This window comes from Cupressus sempervirens, chromosome 1 (genome assembly GCF_028749045.1).
Source record: "Cupressus sempervirens isolate cs-2001-9-10 chromosome 1, ASM2874904v1, whole genome shotgun sequence".
In the NCBI taxonomy this organism is placed as follows: Eukaryota; Viridiplantae; Streptophyta; class Pinopsida; order Cupressales; family Cupressaceae; genus Cupressus; species Cupressus sempervirens.
In genome coordinates this window covers 688807630-688831013 of record NC_143118.1, presented here as the reverse complement: position 1 = coordinate 688831013, position 23384 = coordinate 688807630, and the positions used below count along the sequence as shown (strand labels likewise).

General features: G+C 36.3%; 1 protein-coding gene across 1 annotated transcript in view; it reads right to left on the bottom strand.

The window, feature by feature from the left end:
* The window catches only part of LOC149579810 (translation elongation factor Ts (EF-Ts)), a 120385-nt gene that overhangs the window by 82672 nt on the left and 14329 nt on the right, over nucleotides 1-23384 (bottom strand). The window contains exon 4 of the mRNA XM_089786985.1: nucleotides 22082-22253. Coding sequence (XP_089643111.1) covers nucleotides 22082-22253 — 172 coding nt within the window. The remainder of the gene's footprint in view (nucleotides 1-22081; nucleotides 22254-23384) is intronic.

Here is a 23384-nt window from a genome sequence, read left to right as displayed (position 1 = left end):
TAATGAATTAAATCCATATTGAACAAGGCTAAAAGTATCCAGAAACTCATCTACAATCACGTGAGGGCATAAAATATGATGCATACCTTCACTAATAGGAAGGAACCTAGGGTTCACAAGATCTGCCATCCACTTCACAACATTGAAAATTCTGTATGCCAAAAGGTGAATTTGAAACAAATGTCCATTTCTAATTAAAGAGCAGTTATGTTTGGCTTTGTCATTATTATAGTTTTAAAATAAAATAAAAGAGACAATGTTATTTTACAAGACTTTAGTCAAGTGTTGGGTCTAGTCAAGACGAATTAATCCCCAACAAGATACCCATATAAAGCCATGGATAGGACCAAAGAGGCTATCAATGTGAAGATGAACCATGATACAACCAAGTATGTACCAAAATGGGAGGAGGTCATTGATGCAAATTAGGATACATCGATGCATTGTGCCATCCACTTTGTTGGATACTTCAATCTAGCATCATTTACAATTACTCCTCCAATCTCCATTAAGAGGAGACTGAGGGCCTTGTCATGCCTCACCTAGGGTTAATATGTGGTCAACCTAGGTTTTAAACACCAATAATAAAGATGATTGATAGATAATTATAGGACGGCTTCACCCAAAAAAACATATGGGCTGACTTCCTTTGGATTATAAGAATGACCTTTTAATCATCTTTCTAAGTAATGGACCAACCTATGTTAAGAATATGCGACAAACAAAATCAAATTAACACTGACTAAAACCAACACTAGGCATTTTTGCCAAACCATTTCAGAATGCAAAGAAATTAAATAAAATCATTCATTGGTGCGTTGGTCGAATTAGCATAAAGTGATACAACCATTGGTAAAGAGGTGCACCTGTTGGTATAAATAAGAGGTCGTTTGGAAGTCATTCAATCAAGCAATTCGCTGAATATCATTCCAATTTTAGCAGTTTAAAGCAGAACTTAGAACAGGCCTAAGGAACATAAATGAGCAGAAATTAATACAAATTATTGCAGATCTATGAGAGGATATTATTTGCAAACTATTAACATGCCACAGATCTGACATCAAACCTGAAAGAGAAATTGTCTTACAATAGTACAATGTCACAGTTTGTTATCTTAACATCAATAGTGAATTAACAGCAGTTTGTGATCACCATAACAGATCGCAGGGAAATAGGATTGCTGGACATATAACAAAGAACAATTGCCTTATTAATCAACCTCTTCTCTTCCTCTACCAGAAATCTCCTCCAAAATGATCAAGGGATTAGTTACACTTAACAATAACAAGTTATGAAGAATGATTAAGCTATGAGGAAATGCATACACTTAACAATAACAAGTTATGAAGAATGATTAAGCTATGAGGAAATGCAGTTGGCAATGAGGGTCACAACCTGGCATCGACTGGACAGTAGAGGCAAACAGATCCATAGCCAAACAATCTATGTGGTAATCTTTTAATCTATTGTGGTATGAAGTAGTTATGCTTATGTAATTATATTTATTGTGTTAAGTTTAGGATCACTGCAAATATAATACCACTGCGTGTATTGTATGTGTTTTCCAAAGGCAGCAATCTCTTGCATTTATATTGTGGATGAACCAAGGAGAGACATACCCCTTTCTATTCATTATTATGTGATTATTATGATGACGATTATATTTATCTATTTATACATACATATTGGTACATCCCAATTTTAGCTTAATTATTAAACTACTCATATAGCCGGTGTACCTTTCATGTGAAGTCAGTTGACAGTTAAATTGGTTATGAACCATATGAAATAGTAAGATGTTTAATCGCTAGGATTTCATGTGAAGATGACATGTTAGTTACAGTTAAGATATTGTTATATTGCTATTTTGAAATATTGGGAAGTTGGTTATCCTTTCATGAAAAGTGGAATGGCAGTTAGCCATTATAATTTATGATCAAAAGCATGTTAAAAGAATTTGAATATTTTTAAGAGTGTGATATTATTGTGGAGGATTTTCTTCTTGCAGAGTATGTCAAAAGGGGGAAGCATTGCCAAGAAAGGAGTACGGCGAGGGGTACACTTCATCTAGGAGTCGATAGGTATGAAACCTAACCACCAAGGCTAAGGGTAAAACGAGTAGGCAATCAAGAGTATGTTAAGGACTCCATGAGCTAACAGTATAGTAATTACAAAACACTAAACATTTAATTAAATTGCAATACCTTTTGTTATGTGATGATATCAGAACTTCTTGTCATGATTGTCACGCGTAGTACATTAGCATCATATCATTTACCTATGCTTGTATATATATACATGTATGTATGCATTCACATTATATATGATGCATATGATAAATGCGTAGTTAAAAATACCATGTATGCATACATATGTGTAAATATGTACACAACTATAGATAGGTGGTGGATGACACTAATGTACTAAGTTATATTTCTTGACAATAATTTATTCTCTTTGAGTGGCCACAAATTCTAGATTGCTCTCATCAACTTTTAATTACTTTATTATTTGTTTGGGTTGGCCATATAATCAATTTTACTATTACTACATGAGCGATGACCGAAGATTCTTGTAACTCATGCCACCTTGTATCTTGCACATAATTGAGCTACGTTTCATGGCTCTTGATTGCTTATATCATTCTCATCCTCACAAATCGGGGGATATTATGATTGCCTTATACCCGAACTCTGCTCTACGCTCCATTTTCTTCTACAATTAATTCATCATTCCCAGTGCAGATTCTTCTTTTTTTAAGTTCTTATCCAGTGCGTAGCCATTCACTGAAGCTTGAAGCCTTCTAGAGAAGTCCATCTGCAAACACAATCAGAGCCACACATAATTACAAAATCAACACATACCAAGTCATGTTATTAACTCTTGCACATGCATCTATATATATTCTGCACATAGATAGAAATGCTTGACTGAAGCAATGAAGATTTTCTTATCTTTTATTATTGATTGAAGATGAATCGATGATCTCTTTATTTCATATACGACAAGACTGAGCTGAATGCATGATTTCTTTTCGTGAAAGCAATACTTAAGTATAAGTCAGTATAGAGCAAACTCATACAGGAGCATCATGCCATATTTTCCTGCAATAAGCATTTTCTGTCCTGAAGAAATTGATATTGTAAAAATGTACTTCTATTCAAACTCCCTCATACAAGGTCCCTTGTGATGGATTTTCAAACTCCCTCTAAATATCAATCTTTCAAGCTCCCCATCCAACGTTGCCTCTAATGAAGTGTAAAACTCCCTTTATATTTGCACTCATTGCACTAAGATGAGTGTTGTGAGATCTGATATGACTTATTGGAGCTTGACATTTAATATCTTTCTCTGGTTTGGCAATGGAAGATATTCCAATAATATCATCTTATAATCACTTAGATTTATTGGATTGCCATTTCTGATTCAGTCCTTCAATATATGCAATGTATGTATGGAAATATCGCTTATATTAATATGTTGCTATTTCAGGTAAGAAGTTATGTTCTTGCAATAATGGTGCTATCTCTATCTTTCTTTCAAACTCTGCTTAACCAAATCGCATTTCACCATATACTTGCGTCTATTGATCTAATAAACAATGATGTGAATAATATATCATGCTCAATATCTTCAAAGATTTAATCATTATGTAGTAATATCTATCAAAGGATATCTTCCTTAAAGCGATTGAATATTGGTTGTCTTTATGTTGATTGTTGGCCATTATTCCACAATGATAATATTCAATGAAGCTCTGCTATTTGCATATTTGGATCACATATGTGTTCACTCTTTTAGTTTGGAACCATCATATTCATTCACTTGCTGTTAGCGCTATTATTAGCTACATAGCTGTGATCCCTTGCTACATGCTATTATTGATAGTGCTAATATACTATTTACTGTAAATTCTAACGAAGCTGTACAAACACTTTATAGAAGAAGTGCATTTTATCACATTTCCGTCTTTTACTTCTGACCTTGATATCTGGCATTTTGAATGCCTTCTCAATAGTTGCACCCCAAAAGCTGGTTTATGTATTGTCCTGTGTTGAGATGTGGTACCTTCAATGCCTTCTCAATAGCTGCACATCAAAAGGCTTATGCATTGTACTGATGTTTTCTGTGGTGTCTTAAAGATCTCTTCAAAATTTCTGTTTTAGAAATCTGTTGTCAGTGTTCGGATTCATTGTTTGTTCTTCTAGACATTATAAGTGAATTTGCTTACCACTTCCAGGTCTGTAATTTTAATTTTCTCCTGACTCTTCCATGTCTGTAATTTTAACTTTCTCCCGACTTTTGGAATTCCGGATGCCTGTGTGCAGTTTCCCTGTCTACCTCAAGACTGAGGCTTGAAAGCATTTTTATCATATCCTCACAGTTTGTAGCAACAACACATGACGACAAAAGCAACATGGTCACTGCGGCAGTAGCCACTGTCATGCTTGTGTCCTCGAAAAGTGATAATAAGAAATCGCCAACACAAACATAAAAATGTTTATCACCTTCACTTCGCAGATCCTGTGGCAGGTGTCCTCAACAATGCTACTGAAACCTCATAGGAAGGTACAGAACCTGCTCTGATACCATGTTAAATTTAGGATCACTGCAAATGTAATAGCACTGCCTGTATTGTATGTGTTTTCCAAAGGCAGCTATCTCTAGCATTTATATTGTGGATGAACCAAGGAGAGACATGTCCCTCCATGGGAAATGTCTGTTCATTATTACGTGATTATTATAACAACAATTATAATTATGTATATGTGTGTATGTGTGCATGTGTATATATATCTTGAGTCATTATTATATAATATATTGATTTCTCTCATATTTACATAATAATATACAGATATTGTAGGAATCAAATATATATATACATCTCATATATACATATCTTCACTAGTTTTGACTCATAATATTTATCTGACTGAAGCTACAAAACATCAACGCGTTATATATAGATGTGAATATAAACATTTAGACCAGATTACATGTAGTTAATGATCAATTATGTTAAGGTAATGAATAGACTGCAAAGCGAGGAAATGGAAGAAAACCCCTCACCATCTATCACCTCACAAAGATAGTGAAGGACTGCATGAGGCCAGAAAGGACAAGGTCCTGCTCATGGGCCTATGGTTGAGTGTCATTTTAGGGGAACCCTATTGCAGTCTTCCCTACCAACCCCGCATTGATCAATTGAACTAGAAGATCTGTTGTAACCTTTTCACACACCACCTCATCTCAAATAGGGACCCCCTACATTTTTGCCCACTTAGTGGTTTTTTGGGTTCCCAAAAGTTTCCCAAGGTTCCTAGTGTTTTGAATGGGCATTAGTTTATGCTAAGTTTGGAATTAGGTGTGATTTTCCTTTGGCTCTGAAAAAAGTAGTTTTGCGAGAGACAGAGGAATTTGGTTGAGTATGAAAAGTAAATTAATCCTTCCAAAGGAGTGCCTTCGAAATTTAAGTGTTTTAATGATACTACTAATTTAAATTTTAGTGTTTTGATGATACTACTAATTTTGGAAATTCCTATTTTTAGGAGTTTAACTATTTCAACAATTGGCCTAATTTTGAGATTGGAAGAACTTAATATTTTTAGCAATGTCTATTTTTAGTATCCCTATATCCAATTGGCCTAATGTTGTGTTTACACAAACTATTTTTAGTAAGCCTATTTTTGGCAGGTCTATTATTGGCAACAAATGGGCACTGACTAAGGAAGAAACAAAGATAATTCAATTCTAAATCTGTAGAATGGGCAGCTAAGGCAAATGATTCAAATTTGGCTAAGTTTGGTAAAAATCCCTCTCCATCCCAAATGTGAACCCAAAGTGGAAGTGCATGAAAAACATTGAAAAAGGCTAAGTACAAAGAAAATCCCTCACCCAACTCCAAGCACACCCATGGGCACTAATTCTCCGCATGCAAGGATTCCATTCATCACTGAAAAATTCTCCTTTAACCCCATTTGTGCCCAAGAGTGCTAATTCCTAGATGACAAGGATTATTTTTTACAAAATCCAAAAATCCTTTCACGTGCCTTATTTGCACTTGGGAGTGCTAATCCTTCTTTGCCAAGGAATTCTATCCAAATACAAAAATCCTCCTTTACTCCAAATTTGAGCCTAGCAAAGGGAATTCACTTGTTGATTAATGGAGTTATAAACAGGATAAACAAGATACTGAGAGGGGGGGCTGAATCAAAATCTTAAACACTTTAAACTTTTCACCAATTCATTCACATCTATCAGTAAACTTGTGCATGTAAAACTTGTAATGATAACTTGTTGTAACATGTAAATCTGATCTATCACATGCATAAAAATAAACACATAACACAATATTTGTTACCCAGAAACCCTCCAAGGTGAACGTAAAACTGGGGTGGGGATGACACCCACAAATCTTCACTACTGCAATAGTAAAGTTAACCTGTTATGGTTACAATGTTTGATCATAAAATATGATCTACCCTGTAAAGGGGCTACCCTGTTAAAAGCTTAAGAGAATGCTAGGTCTCACCTTGTTAGAGGATTTAACACTTACAATAAAGTGAGGACTATGTTAGGAGATTTACAAAGATCTGTTAAGAGATTTACCCTAATTCCAGTTGACAAGAACTGATTCAATACCTGACTCTTGGTTTGCTCTGCAAGCTGATCTTGAGTCTCCTCCTTGCTAACTGATCCTCTCCTCTGATTTGATAAACTTGTCTTTCCCTTTCACTTCACTACCTTGAATAGGTCATGTACTCTGTTAAGCGATAACAGAACCGTTCACTAACTTCTAATCTCATTTGAATCGCATAATACTCCTTGTTAGCATACACACACTTCTCTTCTCATCTCCCTTCTCCTTTCTATATGATCTAGGTTAAGATCTTCGCTATTTAAAGTGTTTCGTAAAGAGTTTTCTATATGCTTCCATATTTTGCCTCTTCATCTGAATCGTTGATCACACAACATAGAGATTTGTGATCCAAGTCAATAATGCGTAAAACTCTGTAACAATCTATACATATATTAAATGTTCTTTAACAACCTCAAATATATTAAATGTTCTTTCCAAGTCAGCTTGAAAAACATTTTACCTCAAAATCTATTCCATTCCTAACTTTTATGTAAACTATGCATTGCTCGATCTTTATTGTTTTTTGATGTTCGACATTGTCGTTGCTCGGTTTGTATTGTGCTTGACACTTATATGCTTGAATCTTTCTCGATCGCTATTGAGCTCAGCTCATATGGAAAATACTCCGACGACCATAAACTTACGTGGCTCCAATAGAGCTCAGTACATACTTGCTTATGTACATGACTCGGCCTATATAAAGTAGCTTGGTCGCAATGATGACCGTCTGACTCTGCCTTGTAAACGACTAAGTGTTTAACACTAATAGACAACAATAGTTAGATATACCAACATTCACTAAGTGCGAGGAACTATTCCAAGAGAGGAAAATTCCTCCTCCAAGCCTCATTTGCGCCCAAGAGCGCAATTTCACTAAGAGAACGAATTTTCCAAAATGACAAAATACCCCTCCCTATCTCATATTCGCCCAAGGTTGAAGTTGCAAGGAAAATTGAAAAATAGGTAATATGTTAAAGAAAGTACAACCCCATGTCTCATTCATGCCCATGGATAGCAGTGGCATAAAGAAAACGTTAAACGAAAAAGTATATCTTTTAAAACAATTAAAATAGCATCACACATGGAGTTCAAGCTTGAGTAATTTTTGGAAACATGTGGGGACCACCGGTATGACAAGTCAGATTCTCCCCCAAAATAGAAACTCGAAATATTTTGGAGGATTTTGAATAAGTAGCTAAAAATAGCCCAATGCCAACTTAGCAGTTGGTTAGTGAATTCTCTATATTTCATTTCTCACACCAAAAGTTGAAGGATGTGAAGCAAGAGCCTAATTTTTGAGGAAGAGAAGCAAGTTGGAGTGAATTTGAAAGTCAACAAGTTTTCTCCTTCTGAGGTTCAAAATCATTCCAAGTCTTGAATGAGAAGTATGGAGTTTTTGTGATGGATTCAAAATTTCTAAACGCAATTCTTATAATAAGTATTGTGTTTTGTAGGAAAGTAGATGTGCAATCAAGAGGATCAAGCTTGTCAAGGTAGGCTCTTATCAAGAGAGAGCTCAAAGGATTTCTTCTAGAATCAAGGATTGAGTCAAAGTGAAACGAAGTTGACAACTCCAACTTGGGAGGTCTCAATTTGAATGAATTTGACAAAAGGAGGCCTAGCCATTAAGGACATTCTCCATCATTTTTAGCCAAGAAGATGACAAAAGTGGAATTGTGACGGCAACTAGTTTCTAGATTTGATTGTTAAACGTGCAAAGGATTATAATCCAAAGCAAAGGTCAATCGTGGCTCTTGATCACAAGCTATTGGTAAATTTCTGTCCACCAACTATTCTTGAAGCTTTTGGACTTCTAACCTATCGATCCATGGTGTACAAACAAAGGAGAGGTTGTCAAGGGTCTTGGCGCAGGAGCAATTGTTTGTTTTGTTGTCTTGTAATAAGGCCTTGATTGGGCTATTGATGTTTGTAATAAGGTCATGAAACCGATTTAGGTGTAAAGTCCTAATTGGAGCAAAATTAGGCAACATTGGTCAATATGGGTCAAAGCCCTCCAAACCATGTCAAATAGAGGATAGAGGTACTGAGAGGAAATTTTTTGGAAGTAAAAGGCTAGAGTTTATTGGCTCCAAGAAGGTGATAGGAACACTACTTTTTTCCATAAAATTGTACAATCTCACCGAATCGGAGCAATATCTCTTCATTGGTTAGTTCTCAAGGTATCCAACTGACTTCCTTGCCAGCTTTGTTCCAGAAGGCTTCTCGGTACTTTTCTACCCTCTTCTCTAGAGACTCCCCTCCTGCTGATAATGAAAAAAATAGTATTTTGTTTTGTATTCCTTCCCTTGTTACCTAGGAAATGAATGATTATCTCATGCAACCGATCTCTTTGGAAGAGCCAGAGGAGGTGGTCTTTGGCATGCCTAAGGGAAAGGCTCCTGGTCCTGATGGCTATCCAGTTGAGTTCTTTCAGAAATTCTGGGACATCATTAACATGATTTGTTGGAGGTAATTAAGGAATCCTATTCTAGCAAGCAGATGCTTTGGGCATTGAATTCTACTTTCTTGACTCTCATTCCAAAAAGAGGGGGCTAATCAACTAGAGTTTTTTAGACCAATTGCCTTATGTAATGTGGTTTACAAAGTCATTACTAAATTGATTGCTGAAAGAATTAAAAAGTTGCTCCCCATTATTATCTCAAAGGAACAAGGTGGTTTTGTTGCTGGAAGACAAATTTTGGATGGCTTGGTTATTGCTACTGAGGCTACTCAGTCTATGGCTAGTTCAAGGGAGTGATCAATGTTTGTTAAGCTGGATATGGTTAAGGCCTACGATAGAGTTAAATGGAGTTTCCTGAGGAATATTCTTCTTACCTTTGGCTTTAGATGAGTTGGACTATTGAGTTGTGTTACTTCTGCCTCTTTTTCAGTTCTTGTTAATGGTCAACCTTCCCAGCTATTTCATGCCTTTAGAGGTCTCCGCCAGGGTGATCCTCTCTCCCACTATCTTTTCATCATCATGGCTGATGGCTTGGACAAATTCATTAAGTATCAGGTGTCCCAAAATTCTATTCAGGGGTAGCGGTAGGATAATGGTTAACCTACTCTTTCTCACCTTCAATTTATTGATGATTCTACTCTTGCAGGTCTTGCTAGGATCAAGGAAGCTAAAGCCTTTCGACATACTCTGGATATTTATTTAGCAACTTCAGGCCAAAAAGTTAATGAGCACAAATCTTCCATTTACTTTTTTAACACTCTTGATTCTATTCAACAAAGGATTGCTAATATCCTGCAGTTTCAGATTAGGTCACTTCCTTTGACTTATCTTGGCATCCCTATTGTTGTTTCTAGGCAGCCACGACTCTTCTGGCAAAATTTGATTACCAAACTTTAGGATAAGGTAAATCATTGGACTCATAGATGGCTTTCTATTCCTGCTTGGGTTACTCTTCTTCAATCTGTTATTCAAGCTCTTCCTACTTATAGAAGCATGGTTCAGGCTGCTCCTGTTACTTTCTCATGGAATTTGATGCTCTTTCTCGGCAATTCCTTTGGAGTGGTAATTTGTGTAGCACTAAATGGAGTTTGATTAGCTGGGAGACTGTTTGCAGGCCTGAAAAGGAGGGTGGTCTTGGTCTTCGATCAGCTCTCTTGAGTAGTCAAGCGTTGGCTGCTAAGCTTTATTGGTGATGGAGCATTGGCCAACATCAGCTTTGGGCTCGTATTATCACCCATAAATATTTCTGTGGTGCTGATCCTTGCTCTATTTCTGCACTTCCTCTTGAACGTCGTGGCTCTATGATCTAGCATACTCTAAACGTTGGTGCTCTGTTAGTCAAGAGAGGTCTGTCCTGGATATGTAATAGAGGCTCTAAGGCTTTGTTTTGGTCTGATGCTAGGGATGGATTTCCATCCATATTATCCATGTACCCTAATCTTCAAACTCTCTATGATTCTTTTCATGCTGCTGGATGGGATAAAATGGCTCATTACAAGACTCCTTATCAATTGGGACTTGTTGGTTACAAATGGAAGCACTCTTCTAATTGGTCTCCTAGAGGCACAAAGGTGGATTGTTAGGAGCTTTCTCAAATTTTGACCTCTAGGGAGTATTCCTCTTTGCTAGGACCAGATGTTTTGGCTTGGGGAGGTAGCTTGTCTGGTCAATATCATGTCTTTGTTGGGTATCAGGAGATAAGTAGATAATTATTAGGGGATGTTGAGGTCCCTTGGTGGAAGCAAGTTTGGAATAAAGTTTCTTGGTCCAAGTGCAACTTTTTTATGTGGCTAGTGGCTCACAACCACTGTCTTACATGGGATAATCTTTGTAGACGTGGATTTCAGGGCCCCTCTTATTGTGTTTTGTGTGGTAATGGGGAGGAGTCTGTTTCCCATCTATTCTTCCATTGCTCCTTTTCTACTCAGTTATGTCACATTTGGTGGAGTGTTTGGGGTTGCTCTTGTAAGCATGCTTCCTCTTTACCTGAGTTCTGGGCCCACTTGGGCAGTGCTCCCTCCAAGTCTTCTCCTCTCCATGTTGCTTGGATTGCTGGCCCATCATTCATTCTTTAGCATATCTAGCTAGAGAGGAATCGTCAAATCTTCCAAGATGTTCGGATTGGTGTTATGCATATTTGGTGGAAGATCTCACATTCTCTTCAGGAAACTATTCAAGTGAAGTGTGCACTAGATGGGGGTATGGATCCGGCTAAACTTGCTATATGCAATCACCTCAATTTTCATCTTCAGAATGGGGTTGCAACTCAATGGTATCAAAGAGTGCCCAAGCAGCCTCATCCACTAAGGAAAGGATGAGTAAATCAGGAGGGGCATTAGACTCCTCCTCATGGAGCTCTGAAAATTAACACTGATGGTTCTTCCCACCGGAATCCAGGCCCTGCTGGTATTGGGGGAGTGGCTTGTTACAGTTTTGGGGAAGTTAAATTATTTTTCTCAATGCATAAGGGTGTATACACTAACAATCTCATGGAGGCTTGGGCATTTTGTATGTTGTGGAACAGTGTTGTTTACAGGGATGTCGCAAGATTATTTGTGAGTCTGACTCCCAAGTGGTGATGAACTTGCTTTCCTCGCAAGAGCTTGAGGATGTTAGTTGGCCGCTGGCCACTATTGTTAATCAGACTCTTATCTCTATCAACGTTGGTGTCATTCCCTTTGTTTCTCTTTGGGCTCCTTCAAAGTTAGTTCTCATCGTCTTCGGATCAAGATTGATCACCATATGGTTAGAGAGGATCGGGTTTGTCGATTGTGTACTTTGGCAGAAGTTGAGTCTGACACCCATTTCTTATTTCGTTGCCCTATTTACTATGAGATCAAAGGGAGGCTTTATTGCCTTTTCAAGAATTGTTTCTCTCTTTATGAGTTCTTCAGCTATGACGACCAGAGGTGTCTTCCTTTATCTTTGGAAAGCCACCCAACTTCGTCAGCATACTCTTCAGTTAGCTACGTCTCAGATCCACACCTCTAACCAACTCATTACCACCTTTTACTCCCCCTTGTCACGGGGTGTTAAAAGGTCTTTCAGTACTACTCCTAGATCAATTAGGCATTGTACCAATCTTTTCAGGCAACGACACTCCTCCAGCGGGCCTCAGTGTAGATCTAAGACTTTGAATCGTCCACAATTATATCCTTCTGTTTCTGACTACTTTGTACCAAGGAAGGACTCATAGTCCTTACCTGGTGTTTCTTGGTCTTCTGTCTTGTTTTAGTTTTTTTTCTGACACCATTTTGGTGTTTCTTGTGTGGTCGGCTCTTCTGTTTGTACGCTCAGTCCCATAAACCTTTCTAGTTTTTTGTTGGACATTAATAGTATTATCTTATCTTATCTATCTTACCTCTTTTGTAACTCTCTTGAGTTCATTAGGTTTACTTACTTTCCTCGTGAATGGAATAGAGCTGTTGATTGTTTGGCCAAATGGGCATCTAGTCATGCTCTAGGCTGGAATATTATAGATAGGGGGCAGCTTCCCTTTGAGCTGGTGCAAGAATTTGATGAACTTGTTGCTCAAGATAGAGCTCCTTGTTGAGCTCTCCTTGTTGTAATCCTTTCTGTCTTAATAAATTTTTACACCTCTTTCCAAAAAATTAGACAATCAGAAAGAAAAGTGCAACCTATGACATCTTATAATTTCTACTAGAAAGTGGATCATCCAAGTAAAATATCTCTTCTAGATGCCATAAATAAAGACTCTGTAGCTATACATTGGTGTTCAATCAAAAATTAATGTTTTTTGGGAAATAAGGAAGGATCTTGGGGACCCTAAGACCTCTACCAATTTTGAAGACTTGCCTGAGGATGAAACATTTAGCAAATTATGGGATACTGAGCATCCAGATGCAGCAACAAAACAACATGATGCTGAGTATGAGGTTTCTCAGGATCCTAAATCCACCAACATAGGCACTACCATTGGTTCCACTGAATCCACTCCCCAAACTGCAACTAGTACATTTGATTCAACTGGACAATATATTGTACTCAATCAGCAGACAAGGGAAAAGTATGGCATAGGGGCAAAGATGATAGAAAAATGGGTTATCTAGGTGATGGTGGGCTGGGTCTAACAAGTCAAGGACCTTGGTATCCACTCCCCCTAGCAGAGCCATCAAAACCTCGTCATCAACCAATCATTGGAGATGAGTCACATGACCCATCAAGTTCATCAAAAAAAGGTGAACCCATGAAATTGTTCATCCCAACTGAAATTCCAACTCCCAATGTTGGTAAATCTTCAAAAAGGACATTACAAGTGCACGTTGACCAGAATATTATACCTAAATGTGCAAAGAAGCAAAAGGTTATGCATACTCATACTGATATAATGTCAGTCACAATTCCCTCAGAACTGTCCAAAGACCCCACTTGTTAGTGGCAATGGGGTAGGATTAGGAAGGGGTGATGTTGTTGGTAATCCTCAAAATGCAATTATTACAAGCTCGGGCATTTGTGGAGACAACATTGCAAGTGCTCTTTCTCTTTCAAACATCGTATTATGTCAGCAGACCCAGATTTTATTTTCAATAAATTTGTAATAAATTTTAAAGAAACCCAAAAAATGACTAGAAAAAATAATAAGGCATTCAAGAAGGATGCACTTGATGTGGCTCATTGTGAAGAACCAGCATCAAATAGGATATTTTCAACATATAACCCAAACAAAGAAATGACGGAGTTCATGATTATTTCACCCCCACAGCTACATAATAATCCGCCAGAGAGAGATAAATCTGCCAAATTTTCATATTAGCACCCTATCAATGGATTTCTCCAAAGTAGAAGTGTAGACAAAGTCAGTGTTGCAAAAAAGACCAACTCTGTGATTTATAGTTCACTGTTCAAGATGGAGAGAGAGAAAAAAGGGTTGGAGAAGGCAATTGAAAAGTTAAAAGCAGACCTAGAAAAAGCAAAGGCAAAGGAGAAAGCAACAAATAACAGGTGCAAAGAAATAGAGAAAAGGATAACAAGTGATTCCTTTCAAGAAGCAACTGCAAAGCCAGGAAATATGGAGGCAGAAATGAAAATTCTTAAGGAACAAATGGAAGAAAGCAATAAAAAGATAAGTGATGTAAATGTGGAGAGAGAAGCAGAAATCGAGAAGTTGAAGGAACAATTGGAAGAAAGCAATAAAAAACTTAGGGATAGTCTGAATCACGTTAATATGGGTGCAGATGTAAAATTCAAAGAACTCAGTGACAAATTGCAAGAAACCAATAAACTACTTGAGGATGAAGGAGCATCTGCAGTAGATATTTTCGAAAAGTTGGAGTTTAGTGGACATACAATCAGTAACTTAAATAAGGTATTGGATAATGAGAGGGAAAAAGCAAAACAGTGGGAAGAGAAAGCAGAGGAAACAAAGAAACAAAGTGAAAATCAGTTGTCACAAATGGTGCAAGAGATATAGAAGGCAAAGAAAACAATCACAACCTACGAAAAATAGCTTGACTGAGTCAAACTACAAAATTCAAAATTCAGTCAAGCAAATTAAAGAAAAAATGTGAGGGGAAATTATGGCAAATGTTGATAGGTTGTGATTGGTTTGAATTGGATCACACTGTTCAAGCTCTTTGTGGGAGTATCAAAGAGCAGATTGAGAAGAACAAAGACCTCTTTAAGCTCAAGAAGACTGCAAAACAAATTATATACATAATCAACACAAACATTGACAAGTGTTTGGCCAGCAATGGAATTCATGACCGTGTTAGTGCATCAATAAAGTCATCATCTATCATTCAAAAATGCTAGAGTATAAGGTAAGGAGAGGAATATTTGAACTCATTTGGGAGAAAGCTCACCAAGATGGATGACAGAAAAACATTAATGATAAGTCTTGGTTTGCCTAATCCTTGCCCTAGTAACTCATCAACTAAACTCGTTGGAAGGGAAGCTTACCAAAAAGAGTTTGAGGCCAAAATGATGTCTAAAGTAGTCAAATTTCCCTAGGATACAACTCCTAAAGTCATTTTAAATTGCATCAAACCAATGGCAAATCTAAATGCACTATTCAATGTAGCATTGCTTTCAAGTAAATCTTTCAAATATGGATGTCTGACAAAGTTGCAGGCCATCTACTATAACATAACAAATGTTCAAACTCCAAATGGAGCTGAATTCAACATCCTAAAAAAGCTGACTGAAACTTCAATTAGCTCATAAGACATCAATCAAAGTATGTGAAACTTGGAAAGTGATTTTAATCATCTTTATAGTGTTTATTTTATTTCTATTTCTAATGGTTTGGTATGAGTTTAAAGTTTGAACTTTGCTTCTTGAATAGGATAAATGTAGCAGAATCCAAATGTTAGTTTGTTGAATAAGCCTGTCAAATGCAAAGGCAAAAAATGCTTTTGAGACTGAATTTGATGCTACTCTAAGTGTCATATCCCCATTTTAAGATAGAATTTTAATAATAATTAGATAATACAATGTTATTAAAATAATAATAAAGTTGTATTAAAAAACTAATACTAAATATAAAACAAGGAAATAATAATTATTTAGTCTATATTATTAATAAAATAATATTTAGTATGATATTTTAAATAATTTTTTAAAAAATGAAAAGTCAAGAGATGTTTAACAAATAGATATGACTCCTTAAAATTAAGATACAAAAAGGAGGAGAGTTTATTTTAGAGAGAACGATAAAAAAAAAAGAGGAGTTCAAAAAAGGAAACGTGAAAGAGGAAAGTAATTTAAAGAAAATAAGGAAGTGACATTTGAAAAGGTATGAATGATATTGAAAGGATGTGAACCTTTGAAAGGGTCATAATTATGAATAGTTGTTGACTCTTCAAAAATATTTTGATTATAAAGTATTGAGACTTTTCCAAAAGATTTTAGTTATGAAGTGTTGTGACTTTTTCGAAAGGATTATAACTATGAAATGTTGTGACTTTTCAAAGGATTTGTATTATGAAAGGTTGTGACTCTTTGAAAAGAAGAAACAAAAAAGTATATTTGTCCTTTCCTTATAATTATGAAGGGAAGAATTTTAGAAAGTAAATATAGAGTTGAGATAATTCCAGAAGGAATAATTCATTGAAGGGTCAACTAAAGATAGAGTCACATGGACCAAGAATAGAAGGTAAGAAAAGTATGTTTGCGGATTATATTTGTTTAACTATATTTATGAATTTATTTATATTAATAAATCATACTTGTGGATAATATTGTGTTAACCTATGGGGTTAGCACCATGGATGTTAATAAGATTTGAAGCATGGAGCATGTGAGATATTAAGATCTCCATTGTTCGCGAATCAATGTGAACTCGAAACATGGAGCATGTGAGATATTAAGATCTACATTGTCCACCATGGCTAAGAATCGATATCGAAGCATGGAGCATGAAGATATTAAGATCTCCATTTTTAGCCATGGCCGATAATCGATGTGCCAAAATATTCTTATGTTGTCAACATATGCATATGTGAGTAGCCTTGGATAGAGGATGCCCATCAAAGAAGAATCTTAGGGGGTGCGCTCCCGGGAAGATGGCGAGGTAGCTATGAGCTAGAAAGCACAATCTGGAGACGTCCTTAAGATTGGGGTTAAATTAGAGGGTAGAATAATATAGTTAATTTGTTATTGTTGTGATTTTAACTATTATTTTGTAGGTATTACTCGTCCCAAACTAACCCTAATAGTGGGGACATTACACTAAGACTCTTCCCATGAAGCAAAATGACCTAAAGTTGTTGTTGCTCCCTTATTTCTATAGAAGGGAATTCATGATATTATGAAATTGGGTATTCAAATTTAACTTTTGAAACATGAATTCATTGAATTGTATCAATTATCATGTGTAAAAAAAGTAATGAGAATGAATATGAATTTTATCATTTGAATTGCTATATTTTCATAAAGAACATGAAGGATTGTACCATAACAATGTATCATATGAGCATAATAATGCAAACTTAAAAAACAATAGTAAAGGTAAAATTTGAAGGAATCTTGATTGATGGCATCATCTAACATAAAATGTACATGTTTGTTTGACATAAGACATTTAGAAAATGATATAACTTATTATGCATGATAGATGAATCGTGATGAGATTCAAAGAATACTATCAAGAAACCAGAATGTAGATTGTAGTAATTACTATTAAGTAATGAATTCAGAGTTGACACATCATACTGTAACTGTTAAACTTGTCATAGTATCTCATCATCCAAATCTTTGGATTCCTCGCCATCAAGTTCAAACAATCCTTCATTATGCTCCATCTTTTGTCCAATCTACATGCCTTCGCTTGCCAGATCCTTAGCTTCAACGTCAATGCTACCACTACTTGAGTTAGTGATCTCATTGTTTGAAATCATCCTTTCAATATCATCCTCTACAAACACCAATATAATGGTCAAACATAATTCAGCAAGCATGAAAATTTCTGATATTGAATCGCGCAACACTTCGCTCTGACCTAGATTTCTCCAAGGTTTGGTTATTGATCCTTCTTCATTGGAGTTCCACATAAGATCATATCGTTCCTTCATTGAATGGCAAAACAACAGGACTACTCTCTCAAACGAGATTAATCTAAAACTCCATTTACAATTACCCTATTGATTTCTTTGCTTTTGTAAAATTGATCTATCAAAACCAATAACTTATCTCTAAAATCTTTAGGATTTCTTAAACTCCAATAATGGAGAAACACAATACACATTGATTCAAGTAATTTGTGTCGAGGCGATCTTTCTCTGATTTTCGAGGAAAGATTATAAGAAATTTCCTTCACAGAATCCATTACAAACTCAATAATATGTTCAAACACTTCCTTTGTAACAGGTAATTTTGATTGCGTGAGTTTCTTTCCTTTTCTCATCGACATGGGCATCCCATGGTAGTGCATCAATATCTCAACACCTCGTATATTGCCACATAACTCCCCCTTTGCATCAATCTTTAAAAGTTATCAAGATTATCCAAATCTTTGATTCTTATCAAACCTGAAAGTTTTTTATCCATAGAAAATGAATCTAGATTTCTATAGAGATTATCGAGGCCCACACATGTCATTTTACACAGTGTATTATATTCTACAATATACATCATTGTTGAATCTTCTTCATTTCATTTCTCATTTCTTCTAGCATGGGGAGAATGGCTGCTAATGTTAAGAGTCTCTACATTACTTAACATTGCAAATAGCTCACCATAGTTCTGTTGACCACCTTGATCATCGTGAGTTGACTCCATTCTACTAAGCAACAATGGATATTTAGAAAAAACGTGATGTGCTGGTCCATCCAAAGAGATCCATTTGGTATCATTATCCTTAAGAAGTTTTCTCCCATTAGTTAGTCCCTCGGCAAACTGTCGAAATTCCTTGAATCATTTATGACTTCAACAAAACTGCCTATAGATCTGTTTGATTAAAACTTTAACTCTGTATATTTCTAAAGAGTTACTGACATTCCAAAAGCTAGATTCATTCTGTGGGCCATGCGGTGAATGCCAACAACATAAGGTGCAAGAAAATCTTTTAACTTTGTGACAAGACCATTCTTGTCGCCTTGCATTACTGAAGCTCCATCTGCTCCAACACAAACCAAACATTTGGGCAATCGTCATTTCATCTATACCTCCATATTCAATTAAAGAACTCTTTACTAATTCAAATATGTTTTCCACCATTGAATTATCCTTCATTTTAACAATAGTTAGTAGATTAGGTTGGCGGAGAAAATTGTGTAGAGTATAGACATGCATGCATAACCAATAAGTATTGTCTATTGTTGTCACCTCATCTAAAGATAATGCAATCAAATTTGACACTTAAATTTTTGCTTTGATATTTTCTTTTTCAACCTCAGCAAGACAACTTGCCCATTCCCATCTATTGTTTATTGCCTAGTGACTCCTCAAATAATAAGGAACTTTCAGAAAGTGTAATAAACCACTCAGTGATGGGTAGTCTGTCATGGCACACCCTTTGCTCAAAATATAGAAGACAACACTTCACTGAAGAATTTTACTCATTTCTTCGACTTCTATTGCTTTCCCAAGAAGAGATTCAATGGAGTCTTTTACTTTAGTAGGCTTCGTCTATATTTTCTCCTAAAATTCTAAGATTTTTGCATTCTTAACATGTTGACATTCCTCCTTGGTTTTCCATCTTGTCACCAATTTTTCCACTCCATCTATGATTTTCTTCTCATAAACTTTACCCATATGCTTTTCTATGGTGTCAATTTTTAACTACAACCTCTTTTTCCTTTTTATTTATCCTTGTGCATATCGTACATCTGCATTCTATCGGAGGCTCACCTTCTTTTGGATTGCGTATAGGTTCAATGAATTGATACTTTGAGGCTCATTCTATCTGAAAATTCTCAATCGATGGATCCCAATTTCGTTTTTTTTGGATTTCGCATCAGTTTTTGCATTGTATTTCCTTTTTCCCTTTCCTGGTCGTGCACCATCACCATCTTTGGAATTCTCATCCAAGTCTATTATATTATTCTGGCTACTTTGGGTATTTACCTAAATATCTTCAAGTTTATCGTCATTAGAGATATCAAGTTCGCCAAGTTTTTCAATATGTGCCTATGGCACTGGTAGTGCAGTGGTTGGGAATCTTGAGAATGTACTTGTGATGTTGTATCTTTCTGATTTTGGCCACTAAAATATAATGACAAGGTTGTGCAAGTGCATTTGGTTGGCCTTTCTTGGCTTCCACCACATGTAGGACTCTTACCCTTGTTCATGTTCGACATCTCTCAAGAAATATAGGCTACCAAAAGAATCTTGTTCAAAAAGTGATAGTCGACTATAGTCTATTACATATATATTTATCTAAATAATATTCATTGGTTGTACGACCTACACTATAAATATAATGCCCTAGGTCTCCCTGCTTACTCCATGACTTAGTGGTATTGGTCATTGGTCCTAGGTAATAATTAATCACTAACAATCAAACTTGTATCTACTAAATAAGAACGAACTAAAATTATATACAACAAACAGATAGGGGTCTGAGTTACTCACCTTTGCCTAAATTGCCCGACAATGATCTCGGTAGTTTGAGAAATTAAGACTTCACTATTGATTGGAATAGAAACAACCTTCTGATCTACAACGTATTTATAACACTCCTTTTTGGCGAATTATGTGGGAATATTATAGCACATACAAAATATTTGGTGAAGCCAGCGTAATAAAAACACCTTATGGAATTTCCAAGGCAAATATGGTTCGCCCATTATATGGCCATGCATAATATAGTTGGCGAAATTGAATTACTGTGTGACACGTGTCCACATATTTGTGGGGCAAATGTCATCCCTCCTAAAACATTTTTTAAAACTAAGGGCGAATTGAGGTTGTCTAAAAAGTTCTGCTTCAAAAATCATTGGCGAATGTGTTTAATTTGTCATGTGCAAAAAGTATTTTTGATTGGCTATTTTGTGTCGAAAGGAGATCCGATGGCATAAATCCTGTGGCAATGGGCCTGTGGGTGTAACTCATTTTTTATAAACTTGGGGCGACGCGTCGTACTAGATATGTAGAAAAAACTCACCAAACCGACATTGGTCGATTAAGGAAATTCGCCAATTGGCAACTATTTGCCACTAAAGTGAACATTGGCGATGACCCCCAATTAACCAATTGCCAAAACCAACAGGAAGCTCAACCCACAAAAGATAGCAAAGACCAAGACACACAGACTAGCTTGGGTAGGAGGAGGCACACCTATCGACAACCCAAGATGTGACCACTACCACTGCATCAATTCAGCAAGACCCATCAACTGCAGAAACAAATGGAGTCGAGCAAGGAAAGAAATGGCTACAAGATGAGGGACAAACAAAAGCAAACAGGCCCGACAGCCAACAACGGCCAAAAGGACCACACCAAACCAACTTGTGCTTGCACAGAACAGACCACAAAGAGCTGATCAGTAGGTAAGAGTCAAGAGCACGGGCAGGAGTAGCTACCCAGCAACACATGAAAAAAGAAACAAAACAAAAAGGACCACAGGAGTACAAGACACAACAAACCACAAGGGGCCACCCAACAAAGCTACAACATAGGCACATAACGCAAAAAGCAAAACCAGCGCAAGGAGAAGCCATCACCGCAAGCAAACTACGTAGAGCAGACAGAGTGCAGAAGTCATTGCAGAATATCATTAATTACTGAATCATTTCTTTATAGTTACTTTCCTTTGCCTCTTTTAAACCCTATCTCCCCTATCTAGTTACCTTAGGGTTCAGCATCCTTTGGTTACCATCCCTGTACATACCCTTGCGTGACATTTGAGTTAAGTTTCCACATATGCTTGTACAAGTGTGTCGCATTCTGATGATTATGATGTGCCTCATCTTTCATGGATCAAGGTGATTGCAACTCTCTACTTATGTCCCTACATATATCTTCCACATGTGCACTGTTGTTTGCGCAACAACAAAACTAAAGCATTAGCATGCATAGCATCATAATTAGTGTTGATATTGTTAATGCAAAACAAATTGTTAGCCTTGTTTTCATTTATTTTGTCATTGGTAAAATGTGGGTTGTCTCTGTGGATTTTCAGGTGTAATCCACTAATTTGGGCATGTAGGTGCCCCAATACATATTTACATTGTGTAATCATTCCTCTTATGTTTCTAGTTACACTGTGGGATAAAGAATCACTAATTAATCGGCACAAATTCAATGTTCATGCATACTGCAAGTAAATTTCCTGAAGAAAGACAGTCCAGGCCAGTAGTCTCGTGCATTTTTTGTGTTTCTAGATTTTACAAGTTTACAAATAGTATGAAATTGCTGCAACATTAAGTTGTTTGGGTATATCAGCAATTTTGGTTCTACTATAAATGTCAAAAGTAATAAAGCCAAAATCCACTAAATGTCTATGTGTGACCTCAATATTCCTTAACCCTTTTCATACAAGGTTTCTTAAAGATATGCATCACTTAAAAATTAGTGCAAACCTGGTTGGGGAGAGGCATGGAGATATGAGGAGACAATGCCTGTTGTAGAAGACAATGCAAAACCTCTCCTAAGCTTCACATTCTCTCCCATGATGGCAGCAACTTCCATGAGTGCACTTTGAACAGTTGTCTCTCCAGATAATTTAGGATGATCCAATTTTATTTTCATTTCCTGCAATAAGATACAATCATGTTACAAACAAAAAAATTAGTCCAATGAATTTCTCAGGTGCTGCATTTTAAATCTTTTTGTCTTGGCAAACACTTCTCAAATAAGGCATTACTTATCTCAAGACTCAAACAACAAACTGGTATGTATATTCAGCTTTATTCTTAAAACTAATGATTAAAAACAAGCGATTTTAACGGTGGACTAACATTAGACCACTAATGATATTTTTATCTCGTGTCTAAGAATGGTGTGTACAAAACAGTGATTCAACAGCTTCTGGCCACCGCAAACTGCCATTAATACATTGCATCGTAATATCCCTGAACAACCAAATATGAATTCTAGTGTCACTTTCTGATTAGTCTACAGCTAAGTGAAATAAGAATAATATTTAATGTAATGAATTAAATGTCTAAAGTGATAGAGCTACAAAGTTACAAACTATATGAATTTTAGAGTCCCAATATTTGCCATCACTATCCAAAACCAAAAAGCTTCCTTGCCAAAGAGTGTCACTCATTTTATGTCAATGGCAATAGCCTGATATTTTTTTAAAGAGTGGTGAGAATAAAGAAGGAGATCAAGTATATCTGCTTTAACTTGAAGCTTATTGTGTCTTTTGTGGTAAGGACACTATTTTGAGACATCTATAGAGGAAACTAGTGGAGCAGATCTCATCCTCTTGGGATGTCATACAGATAACCATTTATCCTCTTACATCTGAGTATCAACGTGACACAGTCCTTAAGTTTTTAATTTTCCTTGTAAAGTTAAAATGGGATCTGGATCATGACAAAGAGTTATACAGTTGAAGCAATTATTGGTCTATTATTCTCTCTCAGCGAGAGACTTCTTTATGGGGAAGGCATTACGAAGAGTTATACTGTATACATCTATAATCAAAAGGTAGCAAGTGAACCTCTTGGATCTCAGAGAGTGGATTATATCTTCCTCTGATTTTGTTATGATAACCATAAACACACCCCGATCGAACAAGCAATCAAAGCTGCCCTGTTCAACATATCTAAGGGCAAGCTTGACACTCTAAAAGAAGGATCTAATTTAAGGGATTACATGCATAAGAGCGGCATGCACTAAAATGATGAGCCCTACTGTAGCCAATATGCTGTT